Source organism: Rhinolophus sinicus, chromosome 13 (assembly GCF_057876585.1).
Source record: "Rhinolophus sinicus isolate RSI-liver-muscle chromosome 13, RSI-T2T, whole genome shotgun sequence".
NCBI classification, from domain to species: Eukaryota; Metazoa; Chordata; class Mammalia; order Chiroptera; family Rhinolophidae; genus Rhinolophus; species Rhinolophus sinicus.
Genome location: NC_142513.1, coordinates 51373125 through 51398016, shown reverse-complemented (window position 1 = coordinate 51398016; position 24892 = coordinate 51373125). Strand labels below are relative to the sequence as shown.

Genomic DNA, 24892 nt, shown 5'->3' with positions numbered 1-24892 from the left:
CAGGACTCCATCCACCAGACCTCATTCTCACCATACTTCCTTTTTAAAAATGTATTTTATTTTCATTTTTCAATTACCGTTTTCACCAGACTTCTCAAGTTAAAATTTTAAGTAACCTTTGTTACCACACGAGGTGGGACCAGTATCATCCGAGAACTTGTTGGAAATGCAGATTCCCAGGCCCCTCCCTAGATCTATTGAATCAGAAACTCTGGGAGGCGGCCCGGTAATCTACGGGTTAACAAGACCCCAGGGGATGCTGGCACAGTAGGACCACTGCCTGTGACGTGAAAATAATCCCCCGAGGCCCACGTCTTGTTTCTGACTAGCTGTCTGAGAATGGCTGGACCTGAGGTCGTCCTTGGAAACTCACTGGGCAGGTGTAGATGAAATTTTCCCCCCCTCCTGTGCTCAAGATATGTATAAAGCTCTTGCCAAGTGTCCAGGGAGCGTTCCCTTCCCAGGAAGCGGATTAGGAGTCTCCGAAGGAAAAACACGGCGGAGCCAGCGCCTGGTGTGTGTGGGCCAGCACACATGCGTTACCTCCATGGTGCTAATTTCTGCCCTTAATGCCGTAAGGGAGTCCTCTTGGAAATTATGTGCTTCTATTTCACCAGGCTCCTTCCTTCAGTGGTATTTAATTCCAAACACTAGTTAGCAGGCAGAAAGCAGGCAGGATCCGGCATTCTACATCCATCCCCATCAAACTTAACGTCATTACTCTTACTCCAAACCATCTTTCCAGCCTGGTTTGTAACGAGCCACCTGGGCACCCCACATCTGCAAAGCTTCCAGTCACACACCGAGCCCGTAACCCAATCGTGGGGTTTGAATGACATGGAAACCCTTTCATAATCCTCTTTCCTCCGCAAGTCCTACCCCCATCCTGCTGATAATATTATCTGAAGTTCACAAACATAGAGCTCAGAAACATTCATGAGGTTAGAAATGAATCACTCGAGACCTTCCTGCTGTTTCAATTTACCCTGAAATACATATATAAATTATACAAACTTGTTCTGCGGAGAAAGGGAACCTTAGCATACACTAGGCCCTTACCCTATTCTTTTATTACCTGAAAAATACCAGCATAGGTTATTTAAATTATGTAGTTATACACTGTATTAAAAGTGTGTGTGTGTGTGTGTGTGTGTGTGTGTGTGTGTGTGTGTGTGTAGTGTCTTAAGAAATGAGGAATAATCCATAAAATGCTGGGGTCCAACAGCTGGCTGATGTTTGTCATTAATACAGATTTGTAGCTGAGCAGTGACGATGGTTTTGGCTAGCATGCACCTAGCGCTTACACGGGACGGAGGGATTTATAGTCATTACCTCACCTAATCTTCTCAAGACGTCTATGAGCGAGGTGAACTTCCCAACCTATCGACGGCGAGATCAGGGAACTTGACTGCAGCTCGTAACTTGACTGGGCCTGACCTGCAATCACCTCAATGGAGTCCATGATCTCAGTAACCCCCCCCCACCCCCCCAGGAGGCTGTCCCTTGGTAATATAGAGAGAGAGCATTTCACTAATTTTCTGATTAGTTACAAGCCTAACACAGCGTTTGCCTTGGATCCTCTGCATTATAAGGATACAATGATCTTCCGTTCCCAACTCCAAGACAAATCTATTTCAACAAAGATCAGAGTAAAGCACGACTAGGTGAAGGAAGAATTGAAGAGATTTCTGCAGGAACTGATGCGGAGAGAGTGGAATGAGAAGGAAGGGCTACTGGGTTGAGCTGTGGGTTCAAGGTTAAGTCAGAGTCGGGTCAAGGTCCAGTCAAGGTGGCTTGTGGGACATGGCATAAAGTTCACCACAGACTGCACTGAGGGAAGGTGAATGATTTAACAGGGGACAATCAAACACACACTAGGGTCCCAAAGCAGCTCCTGACCTCCTAATGGAGCACCTGTCCAGGCCAGATATTTGCCCCCCAATGGGTAAATGCTCATGGCGCTAGAATGAAGCCTCATTTCAACACAATGTCACTGACCAGGGAAATGAAGAATTCTGAGAGGCACTTTCCCTCTTCCAGTGTTAAATAACCCATGTGTTCAAATGCCTTACTATCCCTCCTAAGCTCTGGATGCTGATGGGCACTGGAGAGAAAGCAGTACACCCAAGTTCCCAATGGCCACTTGGCACACAGCAGACCCTCTTCAAGTATTTGCTGACTGAATAGGGTATTGAAGGGTCCTTGCCCTTGTGGAGAACAGAACAAGAAAAAGATGGGGAACAATGAACAAAGGAATAAACAGAACTATACAGATTATTATAACAGAGGTGTCCTGCTTATACGTGGCATTTGGCCCTGGTGAATTCATGGTTTGGCCACACACTGGCGGTGTCAGAGGCTATGGGTTTGATCCCTAAAGGGGCAGGTTTAGCTCTGTACCCAGAAAATCTCAGACCTGGGACACAGACACCCTTTCACCAGTCCAGTCCCTGTAACATGTGCCACTGCTCAGCAGTGAGAGAGCGTGACGGTCCCTTCCCAGCGTCTCTGAGCCTGACATCAGCCAGCTGGGGGTCAAGAGTGAGTTGCCTTGCTATTCAGAGGACAGCAGCCCTGCCAGCACCTCTCCCTGCCCCCAACATTTGGCACACACACAGGCCTCCTGGGAAATCACCTTCTTATTTGAACCTCTTGTCTTAGGTGGCTGAATTCCTGCATTTTCATTCCTTTTCCAGCACGGGTCCAGATAACACAAAGAACAAGCCAGAAAGTTGACCGACTACACAGCATTTAGTGAAATTTCTCTAGTGTTCAATTTCAAACTTCCAGCCTCTGGCTGTGTGTTTCGCAGAGAAGGAGCCACCGCAGCCCCTTCTCAACCCCCCTCTGAGCTGAAGTCCATTGTAATGGCATCTGCTGACTCCCTTTGTCTGGAGTTCTTTTTCATGCCATGACAGAAGCAACTTACACTGTTTCTTACATGAGACGGGGGTAGCAGAAAGTCTGTAAGATTTAAAGTAGAAACATCTTGGTTTGAGTTCTACTTGCTACGGGTATGACCTTAGGTAAGTTACTTCACAACTAAGTGTCTCAAAGTCTTCATCTGTAAAAGGGGGTGACCACACGAACTTCCCAGCCCGTCTCTCCTCTCCTTACTGCTCACATGCAGGAACGGACCGGCTCATTTCCACCCATCCTTGGATTTCTGCCACCTCCATAATTCACATCTTATCAAGAAGAACACAAGTTCTCAGGTTTAAGATTCTCTGTTTTTACAATAAATTCATGTTCAAATATTCCTTTGAAGGAAAAAAACAAAAAAGCTGCTCTGGTATTTATAGGAACAACCTGAATTCCCGGTGGGGAAGCAGAAGGACAAGTGACGAGAGCCGAACCCTCAGCTGATGACGTCACTGGACCCGGCGACATCTCTTTTCCGTCATGACACCTGATCGGGTTACACTGCAGGAACTGGCACTTGTGTCGGTACAATTGAGGGCTTAAAAGAACCAGAAGAAGCCTGGATTGGGTAACAGGTTGTACCACACCCAGTCACAAAGCGTTTGGAAAAAAACTCTCATGCTTTGAGAATCACATAGCTGCTGATGTTGAAAAGTTCACGTCCAAGAGTAACATTCCCATTGGGCTGCCTTTCTTACCAGGATAGAGGAATTTTCCAGGGCAGTAGCCCTCCTGCTTATAGACTTGCCGGCTCTCATCCTAGCTGGACAGTGCCTGTTGGATGGTGGTGTTGCCTTGTCTCAGTTTGGTCACGACATGAACATGTCTCCACGTGTTTAGGGTGTCTGCCATTTTCACCTGCCCAGCACTCGTCCTTCTTCTGGTAAGAACACCTCAGGATTCCGCTGCGTGTCTACACCACATCCCTACAGAGCATGTGAGCCAAGCCAGGCCAGTCAGACCTCCTGGGTGGAGCGGCTCCTGGAGGGAGTGTCCTCTGGAGCTGGCGCCAAGATGCACTCCCCAAGACCTGCTTTCCCGCATGGGAGCTACTCCATCCACATCCTTTCTCTAGACACTTATCTTTTGGTACATTTTCAGATTCAGGACCTGTTGCCTGGGGTCAAAAACCCTCACCGGCTACACTTCCTGACTAGCATTCTGCTTCACTAACCACAAAGCGCAATGAGCTTTAGAAGTCGGGACTCCCAGGTCACCTCCTTTGTATTTCCATATTATTTCCATGGCTTCAGAGCAGGTGGGAGGCTGGTGGGGCAGGATTTCCGTTTGCAGCCGTGTCCTCGGCTCACTGGGTGGTCTCCTGCCTCCCACCACACTTGACCATCTCTTCGATGGGAAGAAGAGGTCCGCTGAATGGACGTTTCTGGCGGAGGCCTTTGGACACTCTGAGCAGTTCACCTCGCAGGGCGGTGGGTCCTCCTGCTGGCAGCACCTGTCTCTAGAAGCTCTAGGAAGACTGTCTTCCAAGATCAAAATTCTCCTGACAAAACGGTGCAAATGTGTGTCGGTGACGGGCCATGCCGTCATGAGCCCCGTGTGTGTATGCATGGCCCGGCACTGCCCTTTGGGATGTGACGCGGAGTCCCTCCTCCCTCTGAACTTGCCACAGGCCACACTGTGGGAAGTGCTCTTGTGACCAGCGTCTCTGTGTACACATGGCAGAAGCCTGGTCAGGTGGCCTGTGGGCCCAGGAAGTCCCTGTCATGCAGAGACTAGACACGTGGTCTCATCTCAAGCACCATGAAACATCCCCCCACCCCCAGGGGAAGGGGACGCCACAACTGGGCTTGGAATGACACCATATCACATACCATTGCTACTATCTGAATTGGCACGTGTGGCCTTGGCCGACATACAGCCAAATAGATTTCATTCGCAAACCCTTTCCTTTGACACTAGCTACTCTCTAAGACCCAGGCTCTCAGGGAGGGTCCCCAGCAGAACTCGGGAAAGGCCATGGGTCGCTTCAGATGCCACACTCCCTCCACCCATTTCCCATCCTGCTCCCTCACGGGCCCAACACCTACTTGTCACCCTTAATCCCTCCAGGATTAAAAGCTCTCTCAGAAAAGGACCCCGTACCCACCCAAGAGAAGGTTAAAAAGGTAAAATGCCTCCCCCCCAGGGCAACGTCTTGGCTCGCCCAGGAAGTCCTTCATTCTGTTCCTTCCCTGACACCATGCCCCTTTCGCCTCATAGTGCAGGCACGCAGAGGTGGAAGGCCATGTCCATGGAGCAGGAGAAGCTGTCCTGTCCCCCAGCTAATGCTCTTGTGCCCGGGGGGACACGAGAATAATGCTGTGAACCGTGGGGAAACCCCACGCACTTGAGATATTTGTAAAAAGACGCCCCCCTCCCCGAGACACTGCAGCTCAGGCTTCAGAAATCCAAGTCTGAACAAATGCAGACCTTGCCTCAATGGTCAGAAATAATCCAACGTTCACGCCGCTGGCTCTCCCAGGCGCCCCTCTGAGACTTAAGGATCCCGCCCGTGTGGGGTCTTTAAGGAAAATCCAAGTGGTTTCTTAGGAAGGAACTGGTGCAAAATGCTGCCCTCAGGGATGCACTCAGTTACTTAAACAATTCGATACTAACGCTGGGCTATTTCTGGGGTCTACACATTACTCCGCAAAGAATGATCCGTCTTTGTTTGAAGGTGTCTTGGCCACAGATTTTTCAAGTCCTTATTTCAGTGCTCTCAATGGTGCATAAGGTCTGCTCCTTCTTCTCCTGACAGTTCTGTGCTGGGGTTTAGGGCAGAGCTACCATGGATGAGGGGAAAGGGAGAGACATGTTTTTCTTCCGGGTTGGATCTGATTCACTGGGGTGAGCTGGGGCCACCAGAACAGGCGGGTCTGTGTGGCCTAGAAGAGCCCCTGGAGTAGAGGGTCCCTGGTTCCACAGACTGGCCTCCCTTTTCAGTTTCCAAAGCCCTTTCTCATATTGTCCAGCAGTAAACTCCATGAGGTACATGGGGTAGGGGATGCTATTAAGGGGCCTATGTCAAATCTCTTGGTTATTTAGACAACTTGCGACGTGGTAGTATATGGTATAAATATCAAAAAGAAATGACCAAGTAAATAAAGAGGTGGGTCACCCAACAGAATTGTTATTCTCTTCATGTCATGGATACACAAACCACTGCTCAGAGAGACACATGTGCCCCCTTCACTCCCACTGGGTTCCCCTCCCCCCACCAGTGAGAGGCATGAAAAGCACCAGTGGGGTGGAGGGTGGTCCCTGCCTCCTGATTGCAAACCTGGCCTGCCTACTTGGGTGGTCCATCCAATTTGATGGCAGGGTGTGGCTTTTTGGTGAGGCCACAAGGATGACGGCTGGCACAGGGAGAATGACTTTCAGTTTCCTTTGCCAGTGTGTTTGGGGAGTGGCAGCTATGTTGGTTACTAGGAAAGCCTTCCAGAGGAAAGGCGAGGAGGACACGGGGAGGCCTGGGAGGCAGCCGAGGGGAAAGATCAACTCAAACAGGACCGATTGGAGGGTAACTGACTGCACCCTCCAACTGACCATTAAATCCTCTGTCCTAAGAAACCACCAGAGGTAGTGGGAGAGGACAGACAAGATCCAGAGCCCAGACATGATACGGTGGTTATTCAAATCAGATTCAGTGATGCTTGTTTGAGAGGAGACACTTTAGACATTCTGGCCGAGGTTCTTGGCTGTCCTGAGCTCCCCCTGTGTTCTAAGCTACCTGGGCTACAGGTGGGGGCCAGCCTGCCAGCCTCTGTGCTCGTGGGAACCTGCCAGGGGCCTCCGGTTAGAATCCCAAGCGCCTGCTTCTTTGTGTATTTAATAGCTTCCTTGAGAGATAACTCACAGAGCACACCATTCAACCATCTAAAGTGGACAATTCAATGCCTTTACCACAATCTAGAATACTGACATTGTGCGGAAGAGAAACGCTGTAGCCTTTAGCTATCAATTTCCTTCCTTGCTTCCTCTCACCCTTCCTCAGCCCCAGCCAACCACCACACGGTTCATATATTAGGTTGGTGCAAAAGTAATAGTGGTTTTTGCAATAATTTTTAACCTTTTCAATTGCAATTACTTTCGCACCACCCTAATATGTTGTAGCATGTATCAGTATCCCTTTCCTTTTTATGGCTGAATAATAGTCCGTGGTATGGATAGTCCACATTTTGCTTTGTCCATTCTTCAGTGGACAAATATCTGCCATGTTTCTACCTTTTGGCTCTTATACATAATGATGCTGTCAACTTCTGTATCAGGGTCACAGTGGCTTCTTAGAATGAGTTAGGACGTGTTCCCCTCTCTTTTATTTTTTGGGGAAGAGTTCGTGAAGCATTGGAGTTAATTCTGCTTTAAGTACTTGGTAGAATTCATAAGTGAAGACTTCTGGTTCTGGGCTTTTCTTTGTGGGCAGTTTTTTGATTAGCAATTCCATCCCTTTACTTGTTACAGGTCTATTCAGATTTTCTATTTCTTCTTTATTCAGTTTTGGTAATTTGCAACTTTCTAGGAGTTTCTCCATTTCATGTTAGTTATCTATTTTACTGGCATACAACTGTTCATAGTATTCCTTTATAGTCTTTTTTTTTTTAATTTTTTTTTATTTCTGCAAGGTCTGTAGTAATGTCCCCTCTTTCACTTCTGATTTTAGTAATTTGAGTCTTTTTTGTTTGTTTGTTGGTCAATCTAGCTAAATGTTTGTCAATTTTTGTTCTCTTGTTCTTGTCAATAATCAATTTTGGTTTCACTGATTTTTCTCTATTGGTTTTCTATTCTCTGTTTCATCAATTTCTGTTCTATCTTTATTAGCCCACTCTCTGCTTATTTCAGGTTTAGTTGGTCTTCTTTTCCAATGTCTGAATGTGGAAGGTTAGTTATTTATTTAAACTATTTCTTCTTTTTTAATATAGATGTTTACAGCTATAACTTATTTATAGCTTATAAGCTTTAGCTGCATTTCCTAAGCTTTGGCAAGTTGTGTCTTCATTTTTATTCATCTTACAGTATTTACTAAATTCCCTTATGATTTTCCTTTGACCTGTTGGTTATTTAGGAGTGTTTTGTTTAATTTCCACATATCTGTGAATTTCCAAAATTTCTTTCTGTTGTTGATTTCCAATTTTATTCCATTATGGTCTGAGAATATACTTTGCATTATTTCAGTCCTTTTACATTTGTTGAGATTTATTTAATGGCCTAGAATATGGTGTATCCTGGAGAATGTTTCACATGCACATAAGAAGAATGTGTATTTTGCTGCTGTTGGGTGGAGTGCTTTATAGATAGCTGTTAGGTCTAGTAGATTTATAATGTTGTTCAAATCTTACATTTCCTTGTTGATTTTTTTTTTCTAGTTTGAAAAATCTATTATTGAAAGTTAGGTATTAAAAGCTCTAAATATTATTGTTGAACTATTTTTCTCTTCATTTTGTCAGATTTTGCTCTGTGTATTTTAGGGCTCTATCATTAGGTGTATATATGTTTATAACTGTTATATCTTTGGTGAATTCCCCTGTTAGCATTATAAAATGCTCCTTTTTAACTCTAGAAACTTTTGTTTGTTTGTTTTAGAATCCATTTTGTGTGATATTCATATAGGCATTCTTGCTTTTTTTTAGTTTCTGTTTGGATGGTATGCCTTTTTTCCATTCTTTTACTTTCAATGTCATTGTATATAAATATGCAGCTGTAAGAAGAAAATAATAATTCTTCCCTAGGACAAATTGCGCTTATCTGTGGACTATTCATTCTTGTAGGGGATCCCAGCCAGCACACGCTCTACCAGCAGTGGCCTGCAGTAGCCCCCAAGGGAAAGGACTGTTCTGGAGGCTTCCACAGAGCACATCCCAAGTTCATTTCTGAAATATCCCTAGAGAGTCTGTAAGTTAGGAAGCCCCCATTGTCCACCCTTACTGCAGAGCCTGTCCTTCTGTGATCTGATGTTTTTTCCAGAACCTGGAGAATACATATTTCCCCTTCATTTCTGATGGATCATTGATCTTCATTGTTTTTGTTGCTCAGACTGAGTGTGAACTTTTCCAGTTACTTTTGCTTTCCTGTAATTGTGACCTAAAAATCAAATGCAAACATTGAGCAAATGCTCATTGCTCTTCATATTTTATTACTCAGAAAAGTCAGGAAGGCAGCGAATTTCTTCATTGGCCCCAAGGTCAACATGCAAAGCATTTCTCAACAGGAGAATTCTGCTACTTGCGAAACAGTTCCCTGGGAATTCTCTTGTCTTGTATAATGATCAAGGGAGAGATGTTCAAATGATCAAAGGGTTAAGGAAGGAGAAAAAGAAGAAAACAGAATTTAAAAATTCATGACAACGCTGAAATGTTTTCTCTTTCTCCATCCGGAATGTTTCCTAATTTAGACAAACAAGGAAAGGCTTCCAAACTTTACTGTTTCTTTTCCATACAAGGGAGGTTCTGGAATTTGGGTAGCGTTGGAAAATGTTCCGGAATTGCATGAAATTTCTCCTCACCATCCGCATACCATAAAGAAGGTATGGTGCTGGTCACCACTGTTTCCTCGGTTACCTTTTCTGTGTTTCATATGGCTTCCGGGGCGCTGCTCATCCCCGGTCTATGGCCATATGTCCCGGTGTCTGGCGAGTGGCCAACCCTGAGAGAGGGAAGCCCCTCTGGAGGTCCCCAGACTAACCCTGTTGACCGAGAGGAACGTACAACCCGGCTTTGCCCTCCGAGTCTCTGAGTGGTCCTGAGTCTTGGGCTACGGTTCTGCCACCTGGGTGGTGAAAGAGGGCAGCACAAGGGTGACCTCCTCTCCCTTCCCATATCCAAGTCATGCTGGGTGGAAGAGTGACGATTAGATTTATCTATTTTATTTCAAAGGAAAGAAACGCTTCCAGTTTCAGACTAGGTAGAAATGGATTAAACAATGGTATCTTTTCAGATTTTGGCTGTGCCTAAAGGTCCACATGTTGTAGGCTTCATTCTTAAGTCATGATCTCATACACACTTACACACACACACACACACACACACACACACACACACACGGAACATGCTTTCATAAAAACATGAGGGATTCCATTCAATTTTAACCCAAAACAAGGCAATCCTGGTGAAGATATTTGAGCAAAGAGGACAAATTTAAAATCCAAACACACTTCCGTACGGATGACGATTCAATTCAATTGCCAGTAAGATAGTTAATGTTCTTTTCTGAATCACCCTAATGCAATATACAGTACAGTATGTACTGCCTGGAGGAAATTCAGTTCATAAATACTATAGAGAAATGTCTAATCACTTGGAATGGACTTTTGAGTGGCCAGTAAGCTCTAAAAGTCTGCAAAAACATTAAAATCTGCTGGAGTATGAGCTCTGTGTTCCAGAACGAGCCCATGTCCCTGTCACAGCCCACTTCCTTGCTCCATGACTATTTGGGGAGGATACAGAGCATCACTCTTCAGAGGCCAGATGATGGTGGACCCTCTTCCCTATAGACCATGGTCAGCAAGGTGAAGGTCGCTGGCCGCAGTCACAACAGCTGAGCTGATCTGTGATTTCTGCTTCTCCTGCCAATGTCGGGACCAGGTTTGCCGATGTGTTTGCATTGGTGTGCAAGATGCTGGAGAGAGGCCATCTGCTCTGTGTGTCAGATTCCAGACTCCATATGGTTATGGCAGGGTTTGGGAGAAGTATCCACAGAGCTCAGGGCAGGATTAGAATAAAGAGGTGCTAATGGCGTGCAATCGGGAAGGTAAAGGAAACTGCCGGGAACTTGATGGAAAAAGAGGGTGGAAGAAAATTAAAGGGAGATCAGGGGAAATAAAGGAAAATATACGGGAAAAAGACAAACATCTCTGCCGTTTTAAAGGTCAAAGAGTAACAATAATATAGGAAGGCTCTTTCGCCTTGCCAGATTCAACAGTGAGTTGCATTTTGGTTTCTTTCTTGGAGTTGACACAATCAGGCTCTTGGGTTCTGCTTCCAGGTTACAGCGTCTGTGTCCCACTCTTGCCACCTCACCTAGAGCTGCCATTTGTTCTCCACATCTCCGACCCTCACCCCTTTATCCAGGTTCAGTTTTTACTTATGGATTAAATCTCTTTCTGATTACCTAGAATTCATTTTCTAAGGTCAATCTCTTCACTTTTCTTTACTTACTAGCCTGTGTCCATGAGTCTTAATAAAGACTCACGACAACTAGGTCATGCTACACAATAAATCAAGTTTTATTGTCTAAATATGTGGGTGTATATATTACATATAGAATATCGGTACATAATACCAGGGGTGCCAAAAATGTCTACAAGTGGCCACTGTGGTCAGCGTTGCTCAAGCAGTAGTTCACCATCATCAGAAGTGTCTGGACGCTGATGGGAACCACTTTGAGCACCTCTTGTCATTGCAGACGTGACACATGACTTGCATTCATCTTTTGTTATCGGTATACATTGAGTACTACAATTTTAATACAGTTTTCCTTTCTTAAAATGTGTATACATTTTTTGCCACCCTCTGTATATACCTATGTATGTGTATATTTTATATGTATATGTGTGTGTATAAATAAATAAAACTAGGATTTGAACAGTTTTAAAATCTATCGGATCACACATTCCTTTAACCAAACAATAAGTAGTCTTTGATGAGCCATCGTACTTCATTTTCATGAATCACTTTGGGGTGGTCACTTCATAAGTTACATAAATGTCTAAGCACTATGCTGTACACCTGAAATTAACATTGAATGTCAACTGGAATTGAAAAATTAAAAAATTGAAAATTAAAACAATTTAAAAAAAGAAACAGTACAAAATCAGATGGTTCAAAATAAATAAACCAACAAACAAAACCAGCCTAAAGCAGGCGTACACAGGCATTTCTTTTCTAGGCTCTGAAGCAACTTTCAGGGGCTGTCTTCTCTTTTACCAAGTTTATTTTCTCCTCTGCTTTTGGAAATTCCACTCATTCGTTAAGTTTGATGACTTTACAGAGTTGGGAAGGGAATGGAAGGCAGTGGGACAGAAAGGAGAATGGTGGGTAGGGGAAAACCTAATATTTATCACGTTACATGAGAGCAAAGCCTTGTCTGTCTTTCTAACCTCTAAATACTTTGGTATCTAGAACAGGGCCTGGTGAAGGAGAAAGTGCTCAGTAAAGACGTGGAATGAATGAAATTACTGACATTGTACTGTGTGCTCAGGGCCATGCTGGATGCTTTTAAAAAGAGGACTGAACAACTGGGCAATATTACCATATGACCCAGCAATCCCTCTCCTGGGTATCTACACCAAAAATCTGAAAACATTTATCCGTAAAGATATATGTGCTCCGATGTTCATTGCAGCTTAATTTACAGTGGCCAAGACATGGAAACAATCAGTGTCCTTCAATAGATGATTGGATATCAAGAAGATGTGGTCTATATACACAATGGAATACTATTCTACCATAAGAAAAGATGAAATACTGCCATTTGTGACAACATGGATGGATCTTGAGATTATGATGACAAACAAAATATATCAGACAGAAAAAGTCGAGAACCATATGATTTTACTGACATGTGGGACGTAAAACTGAAAGCAACAAAGGAAGAAAACAAATAAATAAAGAAACAAAAACTCATAGACACAGACAATACCGTGTTTCCCCGAAAATAAGACCTAACTAGAAAATAAGCCCTAGCATGATTTTTCAGGATGACACCCCCTGAACATAAGCCCTAATGCGTCTTTTGGAGCAAACCTTAATATAAGACCTGGTCTTAGTTTTCGGGAGAACACGGTAGTTTAGTGGTTAGCAGAGGGAAAGGGGGAAGGGAGGATGGTAGATGAGGATAAACAGGATCAAATATATGGTGATGGAAGGAGAATTGAGTCTGGGTGGTGAACACACAATGTGATATACAGATGAGGTATTATAGAATTGTACACTTGAAACCTATGTAACTTGACTAACCACTGTCACCCCAATAAACTTTAATGAAAAAAAAAAGTAAATACGGCAACATGCCCTTTTTTGTATAATAAGAGAATGCACTCCATGAGGCAGCACCTTCAGACCTCAGGTTCATGCTGAAATTATGGTCCCAGCATATCAGTGGGCAAAACAAGAGTACGTAATAACCTAAGGCTGGGCCATTAAACGCTCCCCCCCCGCCCCCCCATCGCTCAAGGGCCAAGCCTGGCCTGCAGATTGTTTCTGTGCAGCCCACGGGCTAAGAAAGGCTTGGACATTTTTTTTTTTTTTTTTAATATTGGGGAATATTGGGGAACAATGTGTTTCTCTAGGGCCCATCAGCTCCAAGTCGTTGTCCTTCAGTTTAGTTGTGGAGGGCGCAGCTCAGCTCCAAGTCCAGTTGCTGTTTTCAATCTTTAGTTGCAGGGGGCGCAGCCCACCATCACATGTGGGGATTGAACCTGCAACCTTGTTGTTGAGAGCCCGCGCTCTAACCAACTGAGCCATTTGGCCGCCCCTCTGGAAGCTCAGCGGCAGCTCATTGTCTTCAATCTAGATTTGGAGAGTGCAACTCACTGGCCTATGTGGGAATCGGACCGGCGACCCTGTTGTTCAGAACTCGCGCTCTAACCAACTGAGCCATCCAGCCGCCCTAACTTTGACGTTTTTAAAAGGATTATAAAACAAAGAAAAGTAGACATCAGAGACCATATGTGGCCTGCAAAGCCCAGAGTATTTACTATCTAGCCCTTTACAGGAAAAAGGGTGCTAAGGAAACACTAAGAATGTGCTCTGTTGTTATTAATACTTTTAGTCTAAAGCGTGTTTGGCTTGAACTTGTATTCAAACATAATGAGACTGCAAGACTAGGGTTTGGCCATGAGCATTCTAGGGCCATATACACACCTTCAATGTTCTTTACTCAAGCTTAGAGCAGCCCCAAAGCACTCATTTTTAGAGTACGCACCTTTGATAACTGGTGCTTGTTTATGCGACTTTTTTCTCGGTGTTTTCCTACGTGATTTTCTGGTTAGAGTTTTGCAGTGCAATGAAGTCCCCCGCTAGCAGATCTGTGGGTGGTAAAATCATAAAGGGGCTACATTGGCCCACCTGGGGTAATGTTTGGGGCTTTGCTATGGAGCTTTGAATGCATCTGGAATCTAGTTGAAACACTCAAGATGTGAACTGATTACCTCTCTTCTATGTTTCACTAACTCTGGGAAATTTTTGGTCATTGTTTCTTCAGTGATTATTTTCTGTTCCAGTCTTCTTTTCTTCTCCTTCTGTGACTCCAATTATCCTTATGTGAGGATGGTTCATATTGTATGACAGGTCACGGTGTCTCCATCATTGTCAACCATCTTTTCTTTCCATTTTCTAGATTGGATATTTTCCAATCTTCTATCTTCACTCTTCTATCTTCAAGTTCACTGATGTTTTTTTCCATCATCTCCAATCTGCTGTTAGACTCAATGAACGACATTTTTTTAATTTTTTTTAAATTTCAGATATTGTAGTTTTCACGCTTAAAATCTGGTTCTTTTCCAGAACATTTCATTTTTTTTAGGCTTAGATTTCCTACGTGCTCATTGATTATGACCATATTTTTCATTATGTCTTTGAGCATAACTATTAATAGCTGCTTTGAAATTCTTGTCTACTAACCCCAACATAAGTGTCATCTTGGAGTCAGTTTCCATTAACTAACCACCTTCTCTTGTGAGTATGTGTCACATTTTTCTGTTTCTGTGTATGTCTAAAAAGTTTGGATTGTATCCTGAACATTGTGAATGCTATGTCGATCTACAGCAGTGCTGTTTAATAGAAATAAAATGTGAGCCACCTACGTGACTTTAATTTTCTGCTATCCACATTAAAAGAGAAACAGGTGAACATTTTAACCACAGAAATATTACATTTACCCAATGTATCCAAAATATTATTTCAACATGTACTCAATATTAAAAATAATGAACATATTTTACAAACTCTTTCTAATCATGTCACAAGAACCAGGCCATCTCTGCTTTCAAGAGCAGTGACTCTGGAGTCTACACAGTGGCAAGTCCTTCCTTCTTTGGCCCCATATGTGTGACTGATTGATTGATTGATCGACTGATGAGTTTGTGGGATTGCTGCTCATGCCCAAGACGCTCAAGAAGCTTCCAAAACTGAGCGGTTCCTCGCAACCTTCAGCATCAGGGTAGAATTTAACTCTTAATGTGCTAAGGAACACATACAATGAAGGAAACAAGTCTCAGCTTCTCACTTTCCCTCCTGTCTTCCCTCTCTCACACACATTTTACCAGCTTCACAAAGCAAAGGGAGTCGGCATAAAAAAACAACAAATACTTTGTGAAATGTTTTGCACCAGGCAAATGGCACACGTTGAGCTCACGAAACCCCAACGCAGCCTCTTTACAAAAGGTAAACATGCCTCAACATGATACACAGAACCACAAAACACAAACCAAGTACCTCAAACGTAGAGCAGAACCCAATATACTAGAGTCACAGTTCTATGCAAAATCCTGCTAAAATGTGATAGAAATAAGGAGTCTTAACTGACGGCCACATCTCACACAACTTATCTCAGCTGACAGCCCAAGAGAATTCACTTCATGGCACATGAGAAACATGGCCGTGAGAGCTGGAGCTGGGAACAGAAGGTCTGATGGATTCCAAAGAGTGAACACCGAGACCTGTACTCACTGGCATTCATTTCAGCTACCGACACAGGCTGACCATACCACTAACCTGTGCGCAGTTACTTACTCAGGGGCATTCCCACTCTGACGCTGATTTCCTTTCTCTTCAAGACAAAGTAACTTGGGGCATTGACATGGACCATTTGAAAGTGTATGACAATAGCTAGTGTTTCTCCATGAGATAGATGTTCCCCACGGCTGGTGTCCCATAAGGTGCCCTCTAGCTAGCATTGTACATTTCCATCAGAGTTCTGGCTTAGCAGCCAGAGATGCATTATTTCGAGCAGGCACAATTTACGCAGGAACATGGCCCAGAGTGGTACTACGGTATTGACTGTGTCACCACCCCCACTCGTGTGTGTGGCTGTCCCCACCCTGGAGGGCCCATGCGGGAGAACGCAGCTCCTTACCGTGATTGGCACGGGTGCGAGTTGCACCTTCGGACCTGGGGCTCTGGACGGCTTGCTGGAGGGCAGTCACTGTCGTTCACCAGAGTGGTCGTCTTGTTCACAATTCGCGTGCAGGACACGATGGTTCTGCGTTCCCCTGGAAACCAAACCCCAGGAAACTGAGGGCCTGTAGCTGTGCACACCTGGGAAGGCCCCATTCATACTTATGGAGGAGCGTTCCGGTGCGTCATTTGATCGGTTTGTCATATAAGTGACTGACTGGTCACCAGGGAGGGAGAACCAGAACCTTAGTGGTGAGGGTGTGTAAGACACGCTGAGGGCAGTAGGGGGCAGGAGAAAAATTCTAGAATAAGATCAGAAAGAGGCAACACCTCAGATCATCTGTGTCCTTGGACAGCTAGGGATTCACTGGGGCCAAAGTTCTGATTTGGGTCTTTAATTTCCACCCACAATTGCCAATCTCTCGTGTATGTTCCAAGTCTATGGAGGTCCGGTCTTGATTAAATACCCATACACCAGCTCTCACCAGAGATCGTGGCTTCCTATGATGGAATTTCTACTTGCTGGGGAGAAGTGAGAAAGAGGGAGGCTGATCCGAAGGACACACACAGACCTGCCTCCTCCAGGCAGGCATTCTAGCGCCCAGCTGAGCACTTGGCTAGCCAGCCAACTGCTACTTGTGTCTAAGTCACCTGCACTTGGGGAAGTTGTACTAACCTGTCCCCCTGGCTGGATGCGGTCATTTTCTTGGGTGTTCCCAAAGCACCCTACCCACTGCTTGGCCCTGGCTCTGTCAAGGAGGCAAATGATTGGGAGGTAGGTGGGTGGGCTCTGGAGCCAGGCTGTCTGGGTTCAGACTTGGCTCAATCATGATGACAGTGATTGTAGTATCAATAGTAAGCCACCACGCTTCTGTGCCTCAATTTCCCCTACCGGACTGGTTCACTTAACCTCCCTGTGCCTTAGGGTTCTTCAAGGGATGGTTAAAATGAACTGATACAGGCAAAGGGCTCAGAGCAGAGCCTGGCAGGGGGTTAACGCTCCATGTTAGCTATATTCCTGTTGTGACTATTATTTGGTGGCAATAAAAGAGTAATAGAATGTCAAGCACAACTATTTGGACCCCGGACTCCTTGCTTGGTCTGTCTCCTGGGGAATCTGTCACACAGGGACCACTCAATGTTACGGAGTCCTGAGCTCCACTGCCAGCGCCCCCTGTCCACAGCTGCAGCCTTGTGTGGTATAGAAAGCACGGGGGCACCTCAAGGCAGATTTCAGTTTTGGCTGCAGGTCTGACAACTGTGTCAGGGAGCTGGGAGTCATAGGCGTCCTAAAAGGATGCCACTGGGACAGCAGTGACAGAGCAGCTCTCCCCTTACCCCCAGCTGAGGGGAGCCTGCTCACTGTTCCATTTGGACCATGCTGGTTTGCAGCGAGTTGCCCAAGAGGAAAGTCTAGTGCAATCAGGGATACGGGCGTTGGCTGGATTTGGAGGTTGGAGGGCCCTCAGCAGAGGGACAGGGGACTCTCAGGGAGAGGTGCAGAGGGGAAGGATGGCAGGGCTGATGGTGGCATCCTACGGCTGTGCCCACTACCATGAGGCGGCTTGAGGCAGTGAGGCTGTGTCCCCAAGACATGCACGAGAGAGAAGGAATTCACAGTTGACCGTGGCCCAGTCATGCTATGGCTGTAATTCCTGCCCATCAGAAATGGGGCCAGTCACTTAAATGGCAAACAATCCTATACACACTGGATATCTGACAAACGTCGTCTTAGTGGTGGGCAGGGTTGGGCATGGGTGGGGTCGTGCCCGGGTTCCATCCTGCCCATCTCACTCTCTGGGTGGGCATCCCAGAGGCCAAGGCATCCTTCGGTCCGAGCTCTGTGCCCATCAAAATCCACCCATCCTGTGTCCTATCTCCCACAACCCCACGGTGGGTCCTGTCATGGCGAGAAACACATTGTACTAAGGAGCTGCTGGCTAAGAGTTCCAAATGGCTTTCTATCACAGCTCCTGAACAAAACAGTAATGAACACAGTGGCTTTTGTTCATATTGATTTTTGCAGTGTGACAATCTCCTCCCTGCAGCGGGCATGAGGGTGGACGATCTTATTTCAGAGCTGAGAAAATTCAGGTAGAGAGAGGGTAAGTCATTTACTAAAATATGGCAGCAAATCATGAAGCCAGAATCCATGTCCCAGATGTCTCACCGGACGTGTAGGACGTTTTCTTTCCATTGCATCCTGTAGCGGGGTCACCATGGCTAAGAGGAAAGAGTATTTGGGAGCAGAAACATCTGCTGGTGTCCCGCCACCAACCAGCAACAGATGGTGGGCTGCTCTATGGATTCCCAGGGTCACCTGTCATATATGCCTATGACGTAGCCGGACATCGGCCAAATCCCTACTCACAGATCAGAGTCGGGGGGCCCATGGACAGGCAGCCCGGCTGTGTAGGCACAGCTCCAACATGTCGGAGTCTGGAAGACTCTGTCCAAGCACTCTGCATAGAGGTTTGCAGTGGAACCTGGTCAAGTTCCCGTGGAAATGCAGGATACGTGGCCAGCCTGTCCCATGCTCTAGGCACTGGCCGCAGAGCGACTTGATTTCACTTCCTCCTTTGGCAAGCCCCCTCTCCCACCCACCACGATGAGCCCACCGAGCCCACGCTCACCTCCCCCACACTGCACGCTGCAGCCTTCCCAGCCGCTGTGGGTCCAGATGAACAGCGAGTCCTGAGGCTTCTCTGGTTCACTCTGATTCTCAGCCGTGGAGTTGACAGGAATTGTGTATTCGTAATGAATGCCGTAATTCTGGTCATGAAATAACAGCACCTGATGGGAGCGGAAGCAAAAGCCATCATGAAAGCGCGCTTTGCTGAGGGTGCCGGCGGAGCCTACGTGGGGGAACCAGGTCTCAGCTGGGCTTCAGAACAGTTCGGTCTCGGGGCGCTCCTTTCCTTTCAGTGTTGGGTTCCATACAGAAACTCAACACTGGGAAGGAGCGTACGTAAATCGTCAGCAGGGAGCTCTGCTCTTTCCTTCTGGAGAGAGGATGGTGCATAGGAGGAATTCGGGGATGAGCAAGTCTGTGGGTTCTAACTGCACTTTTCCTGGAGGCGGACTCATGCCCGCAAGCTCACCCACGAAGCTGCCCTTGCAGACGAGAAAGACACAGACACACGTCCTTTACCCAGAAGGGTCTCTGAGCAAGTAGCATTACTCTAGTTCTTTGAAAATGAACACCCCTCTTCACTCCCGTCATCAGCCATCACTGTGTGTAAAGCGAGTTCAAGGGCAAACACTGCCCGCTGCAGGGGAACCTGTGGCCGTCTGTTTGGGCGTCCAAGGATGCGTGAGCCTTCCCACGGCAAAGGAGCTAGAATAACGCTGATGCCCACTGCAGGGGAGAGGCCTGGCTCAGGGCTTAAAGCTCAGAGTGAGGGGTGGGGAGCCATCCTTCAGCTTGGGGACCAGGGGGTCTGAAATCCTGCTGAGTGAGCAGAGGGATGGCTCCACTCTTTGGCGACGCATGTGACATGCCCTGTAAGGACAGAGGTGCTCTACCGGTTTGATCTGTCTACACAAATGGTGCAAATTAATGGTACAGAACACGCCCTCCTGTGGGCGCTGAAAGTAGCCTGGCGGTGGGTGACATGTGCTCAGGCGAGGCTTGGAACCAGTGGGTCCTCCTGGGTCCAAGCAGCTAGCAAGTTCACTTCCAGCCCGGGAGCCTGGGAAAGCAGGCCAACAGGAGCTAAAGGCGGAATGTACAGGCCCACCTGACCCGGCTTGGGGAAAGCCAGGTGGGAAGTGTGCCAGACACGGGGGGAGCCATCTCCCCTCCCCAGCATGCCCCAGCCTCCAAGGGCTTGGGTGTCAGGGGTGTGTGTGTGTGGGGTGCTCAGAGCAGCCCAAACTGCATAAATATCCACTTTTCCCAGAAACAGACTTGCAGCAATGCCTTTGGAAAAATGCCTCCAATTTAACAAACAAAAACTCTTTAAAAGAGATCTTTATTATCTCAGTATGGGAATAAGATTAGTGAATCGTGAATCCATATGAAACCAATTTCATGCAATTTTGCAGCCACGTATAATTGGTGTGTGTGTACATAACTGATTTCAAATGTGGGTCCCCATGGCTCTCGGGATGCTCCTGACCCTGCAAGCAGTGTGTCCACCCTGGTTTGGGGACAGTGGAACTCTATTTGCAGGCACCTCTTGTTTCTAGGTTTAAAAACTTGAAGCAACCATCATAAATTAAGAGAGAACAGTGCTTCATATTAAAGGGGCCTGGGACGTCAGCTGTGGCAGCTGCTGCTTTCTCTGACTTATCACGGTCTGAATGAATCCAGGCTGCATTTGCTGACGCTCCACTCAGCGGATGAAAGCTTTTAGGAAAGACGGGAAATGTACTCATCTTGGCATTAACCAGAGCAAGCAAACGTGTGTGCTAACAGGTGACGTTTTGGGATGGGTTTCATCTTGTCCTGTGCTTCCTTTTGTAGCCCCTCTAAAAACATAACTGCGTTTGCATCAGAACAGGAGGATTTGTCCTACTGACTTAGTCTAGGAGGCAATCTTATCACAGAGAAGTGGCATGGATACAGGTTCTTGGGTCGTAGAAACCAACTCCCAAGGACCTTTCTGCATTAGACTTAGTGGGATGTTTGCATGTTTGCTACAAGGACAAATTTCTAGACAGTTTCTGTCATGCATGGAAACCAGCTTGCTTTGCACTCATGAGACATTATAATTCCATAGTGGCATCATGGGTATTATTGTATTGGGTGCCAGGGCTCACGGGCACAGCTGTGCCCTCGGGAGATTCCCTGGGAGGTGGCCAGGGAATTCTTTGGGTGTCACCTACCCTCCAATGGCCGCAGGTTGCCGGAAACCACAAATTAATGGGGACAAAGAACTTCCAAGCACAGACTGTGGACAAAATGTGCTTTGATTACAGATGTACAGGCTGCCACAAATCCTGTTCTTTGGAGGGAGACATGCAATCAATAATTAGGAGCCATCAGAAGCTAGCCATGAGAACTCCTGGATGCTGAGAAGGAAACAGTGGCATTTCTTTCCGGGGCTTACTTGAATATTCTTAAAAGGCTGCATAACCGGATGTTTTAGGTTTGCACGGGGTCCTGTCTGACAGGTAAGACACGGGCGTTCTGACCTGGCCTGACTGCACAGGTCTCTCGAGACCACCCGACGAGTAAATAGCCCCACGAAACCTGGTTCTCCCTCCTGGTTCCCAGATGCTTGTTGCACGCTGAGTCTGGAAAATCTGCGTGATGTTGGTTTGGAAGGAAACAGAGTCAACAGCTCATTTATAACAGGTAATTTCCAATGTGGACCTACAAACTGTGGGGGCCGATCTATGCCATCTGATATAAAAACACAGATTGTCTGCTTAATGAGTCTCCCTGGCTGCCACATGGTTAAGCATTTCCTTCCTGGGGGTGGTTCCTTTTGAAAAAGATGGGAGGTCTGCCAGTGAGAATGCTGAAGCATGCCACAAAAGAGATTAGATAAGCAAAGATCAAGAGGGAAGCCTGAGCTGCAGGTGGCCAGGTAAACCACCAGGAACCAGGTGCATCTCCCCCCCCCCCCCCCAAAGCCCCAGGGAAGAAGTAAACTGAAAGACCTCTTACAGACAAATGCAAAAGCACACCAAGTTACCATCAAGTGCAGTGGAATTTTGGTTGGTCCTTTGGCAGAAATTTTCTCCCACAATCCCCTTCGAACGTAGCGGACGGTCGTGCCTGCAATCTGGAACTCTCCGGGGAGCTCTATCTTCCAGTCACTGTTGATGGATCTCTTACTGGAGTCTTTGAGAGCTAGAAAGAAAATGGAACACCATGGAATCAAGGGGACCCGGTCTGTCCTTAAAGGGAACCTGGGTGTCCTGAGTGATGAGTCAGAAGCCCCATGGGGGGCAGGGGCGAGGCCTGAAGTGAGAGAAGGTGAGCTTCTGGGCACTGGGAACAGAAGCCTAGCTCACGGGGACAACTGGGGGTCCACAGGCCCCTCTGGGGAAACTGTCCTGGCTGCCGCACCCATGTCTGCATGGGTTACCCGTCTCAGCATCAACTCACAGTGTGGGGGTGCAGGGAAGACCATCGGGGGTGGGGACAACCACAGAGGGTTTCTGATTGATGAATGAATTCTATTTTAATGGGTGCAAGGCGACAAAACAAGTTTTGCTGCTTTTGCAAAAGTCATCATTCATTTCACAATGACCTCCCTAGGGCTTTTCAAGGAGGGACGCCTAACTCCAATCTCACTTAAGGATTTGCTTCCCCTGCTTAGTAAAGTGAACATTCCTTCAAGAAATAAGCGTTATTCTTAAGAAGTACAAATTGACAGTTAGCAAAGTGGTCCCGGGGACGTAAAGGACAGCACAGGGAATATAGTCACTAATATTATAATAACTACGTGTGGTGTCGGGCAGGTAGTAGACGTAGCGGACAGATCGCCGAGAAGCAGATAAATGTCTTAGCACTACATTGTACACCTGAAACGAATATAATATTGTATGTCGACTGGAATTGAAAAATAAATGAACTGAACACAAACAAAAAGAAATAAGCATTATCCTATTAAATATGAGAGCCCGGGAAGCCGAGCCACCCATAGATGTGGGGGTAACATTGAGGGGCTCCCACACCCCAGCTCCGTGGGCCTCAGGTCTGCCCTTGGCTCGTTCATTCCTCCTCTCTGTACACAATGTGTTGGAAGATACAGGGAATCAATATTTGGCTGACTGGCCGTAAGCAAAAATCTGGTTTTTCATACAAGCCATGTCTGTCTTATTATCTGAGTGCTCACCGGTCCTCACTTAGATTTGAAGTCACGTCGTTCTCAGGAGCAGGGCACTCTGCAGTGAAATTCTGCTGCTTTCGTTTTGCTGTCTTATTTAGGAAAGAAAACAGCAACAACAACAACAGCCTAACTAGAACCTACTCTGGCACTTGGGAGGGAAGATGGCAAACGATGAGAGGTGACAGCCTTTACGTCACTTCAGAAAAGGAAACTTCCAGCGCACCCGCCGTCCACGCCCCCTGCAAGTGAAGCCCGAACCCCGAGGCCCCAAACGCTCTCCATGACTTTGGAACCCTCAGTCCACACGCAGCGAAATCAGGCTCTCGTCCATTGCCTACTCCCTGCTCACCGGGGCCAGCCTTATATAATATGCCCACACGTAGCATGGATTTCAGACCACGAGAGTTGAAACCCAACAGGGGTTTGGGTGAAGCTTGAATTCATGAGCCGCAGGCTGGGTTAGGGCCCAGCGGGTCCAGTCCTGGTCAGGCCACAGGCAGCTGGGGGACGCTGGGCCCTCGCTCCCTTGTCTCCAGGACATCGGGGTCCCAGGACTGCACCTACCCAGCCACGCTGTAACCACGCTGCAGACACACACAGAGGACATGCCTGCTCAGGACTCCCTGCCTACAGGATCTGCCATGAGAAACTGAGAGAAATGGGAAAGGCTGCTTTCCAACCGAGCAACTTCTGGTGGGGCTGTGCATGGTGAGCGGGGACCACTATGGGACTCCGGGAAAGGCTTAGGAGACAGAAAGCTCTAACCCTCAGGATCGAATGTTTGCCTTCCAGAAATTCTACTGCTATTGAAATTTCCTGGCTACTCAAAGGATGTGGGGACGTTGCTGGTCTTTCTCTTTCTCTGGCATCACCTACAAGCCACCATGTAAGGGACACGTTCTCTGCTGTAGCTCCTTCCTGTACTTTTACCCATTTCACCTTCCCCAAACTCTCTAAGGTAAAGGATTGCTGTCGGTCCTCTGTATCCATGGGTTTCCCATCCGCAGATTCAACCAATGGTGGATCGAAAACAGTGAGAATCTGTGGGTATGAAGGGCAGACTATATGTCTTGTTCTATAAGGGACTTGGGCATGCACAGAAGCAATCCCCCACGGATACTGAGGGACGCCTATATTTTCCTTTTCCATTGATGAGGCAAAGGGGCACAGAGAGGTGAAGTAACCAGTCCAAAGTCACACAGCTATTAAGTTGTGGAGACATGAACCTAAACAGATGAAGCTCAGCACGCATCACTCCAGCCATTTTCAATTCCCAGGTTCTTTAGGTTATAGCATCAGTGTAGATTTCTATGACAAATGCTGAAATGTTCACCTAAATGTCCTACTTTGTCTCAAAGAGAACAAATTCCAGGCTCTTATCATTACAGGGTCTCATATTCTATATGCCTTTTAAAGTAACTAACCTTACAGATTTCCAAAGCTTCTAGTGAATTAATAACCTAAAATGTAGTTGGTTACGTCAATTATCGGTGAATCTAGGTGAAGGCTTGGACCTCAGGATCCTTTGTGACGTAAGATCAGTGCCCTGAGACTCGGAAGGCCTGGCACACGCCGTCCGTGCCTCACTCTCTCTCCAGGCCTCTGCTCCCACAGCGACACCGAGACTCCCGACGAGGTAGCCTCCCCCACCGGCCTTGTTTGTGCATTTCCCTGGCCCTTTTGAAAAGTGCTTTAAAGTGACTTATAGAATTATAAACTGAAAACTACCCGCCTCCGTGCCAGAAGTCAAACATGTGGGAGGTCAGGAGTGGGAAGGCCTGGAAAAAGTGCAAGAAGGCACACCTGGAGAAGATTATAAAACCATCCACAGAAACACCATGCAGGGGTATAGGGCCAGCCTGGGGAGCCCCACTTGTCGGCAGAGGCACCACTGTCAGTGAGACACAAGGGACCCATGCAGAGGCGGCTGGGGGCGTGCCACCCTCCGATCTGGGGTCTTGCTGGTCAGTAGGGAGAGTGCTGAGAAGGTGGGAGGAAGAGACATTCCAGGAGGTGGTCTGCCCGGTGGGTCAGGTGGGTCAGGGCGGGCCATGGAGGAGTGAGTATAGTCGA

At 46.8% G+C, this 24892-nt stretch overlaps 1 protein-coding gene across 5 annotated transcripts in view; it reads right to left on the bottom strand.

The window, feature by feature from the left end:
* The window catches only part of ADAMTS17 (ADAM metallopeptidase with thrombospondin type 1 motif 17), a 255794-nt gene that overhangs the window by 42621 nt on the left and 188281 nt on the right, over positions 1–24892 (bottom strand). For 3 of the 5 annotated variants that reach the window (XR_016018253.1, XM_074317645.2, XM_074317646.2), the window contains 3 exons: positions 21677–21834; positions 18665–18824; positions 15991–16126 (listed from right to left, as the gene is read on the bottom strand). Coding sequence is in view for 4 of the 5 variants with exons in the window: in XM_074317645.2 (XP_074173746.1) it covers positions 15991–16126; positions 18665–18824; positions 21677–21834 (454 nt within the window). In the remaining variant the exon portion in view is untranslated. Of the gene's footprint in view, positions 1–13098; positions 14333–15990; positions 16127–18664; positions 18825–21676; positions 21835–24892 lie in introns of those variants that run through there. The other 2 variants (XM_074317647.2, XM_088789326.1) reach the window with 2 other exon arrangements.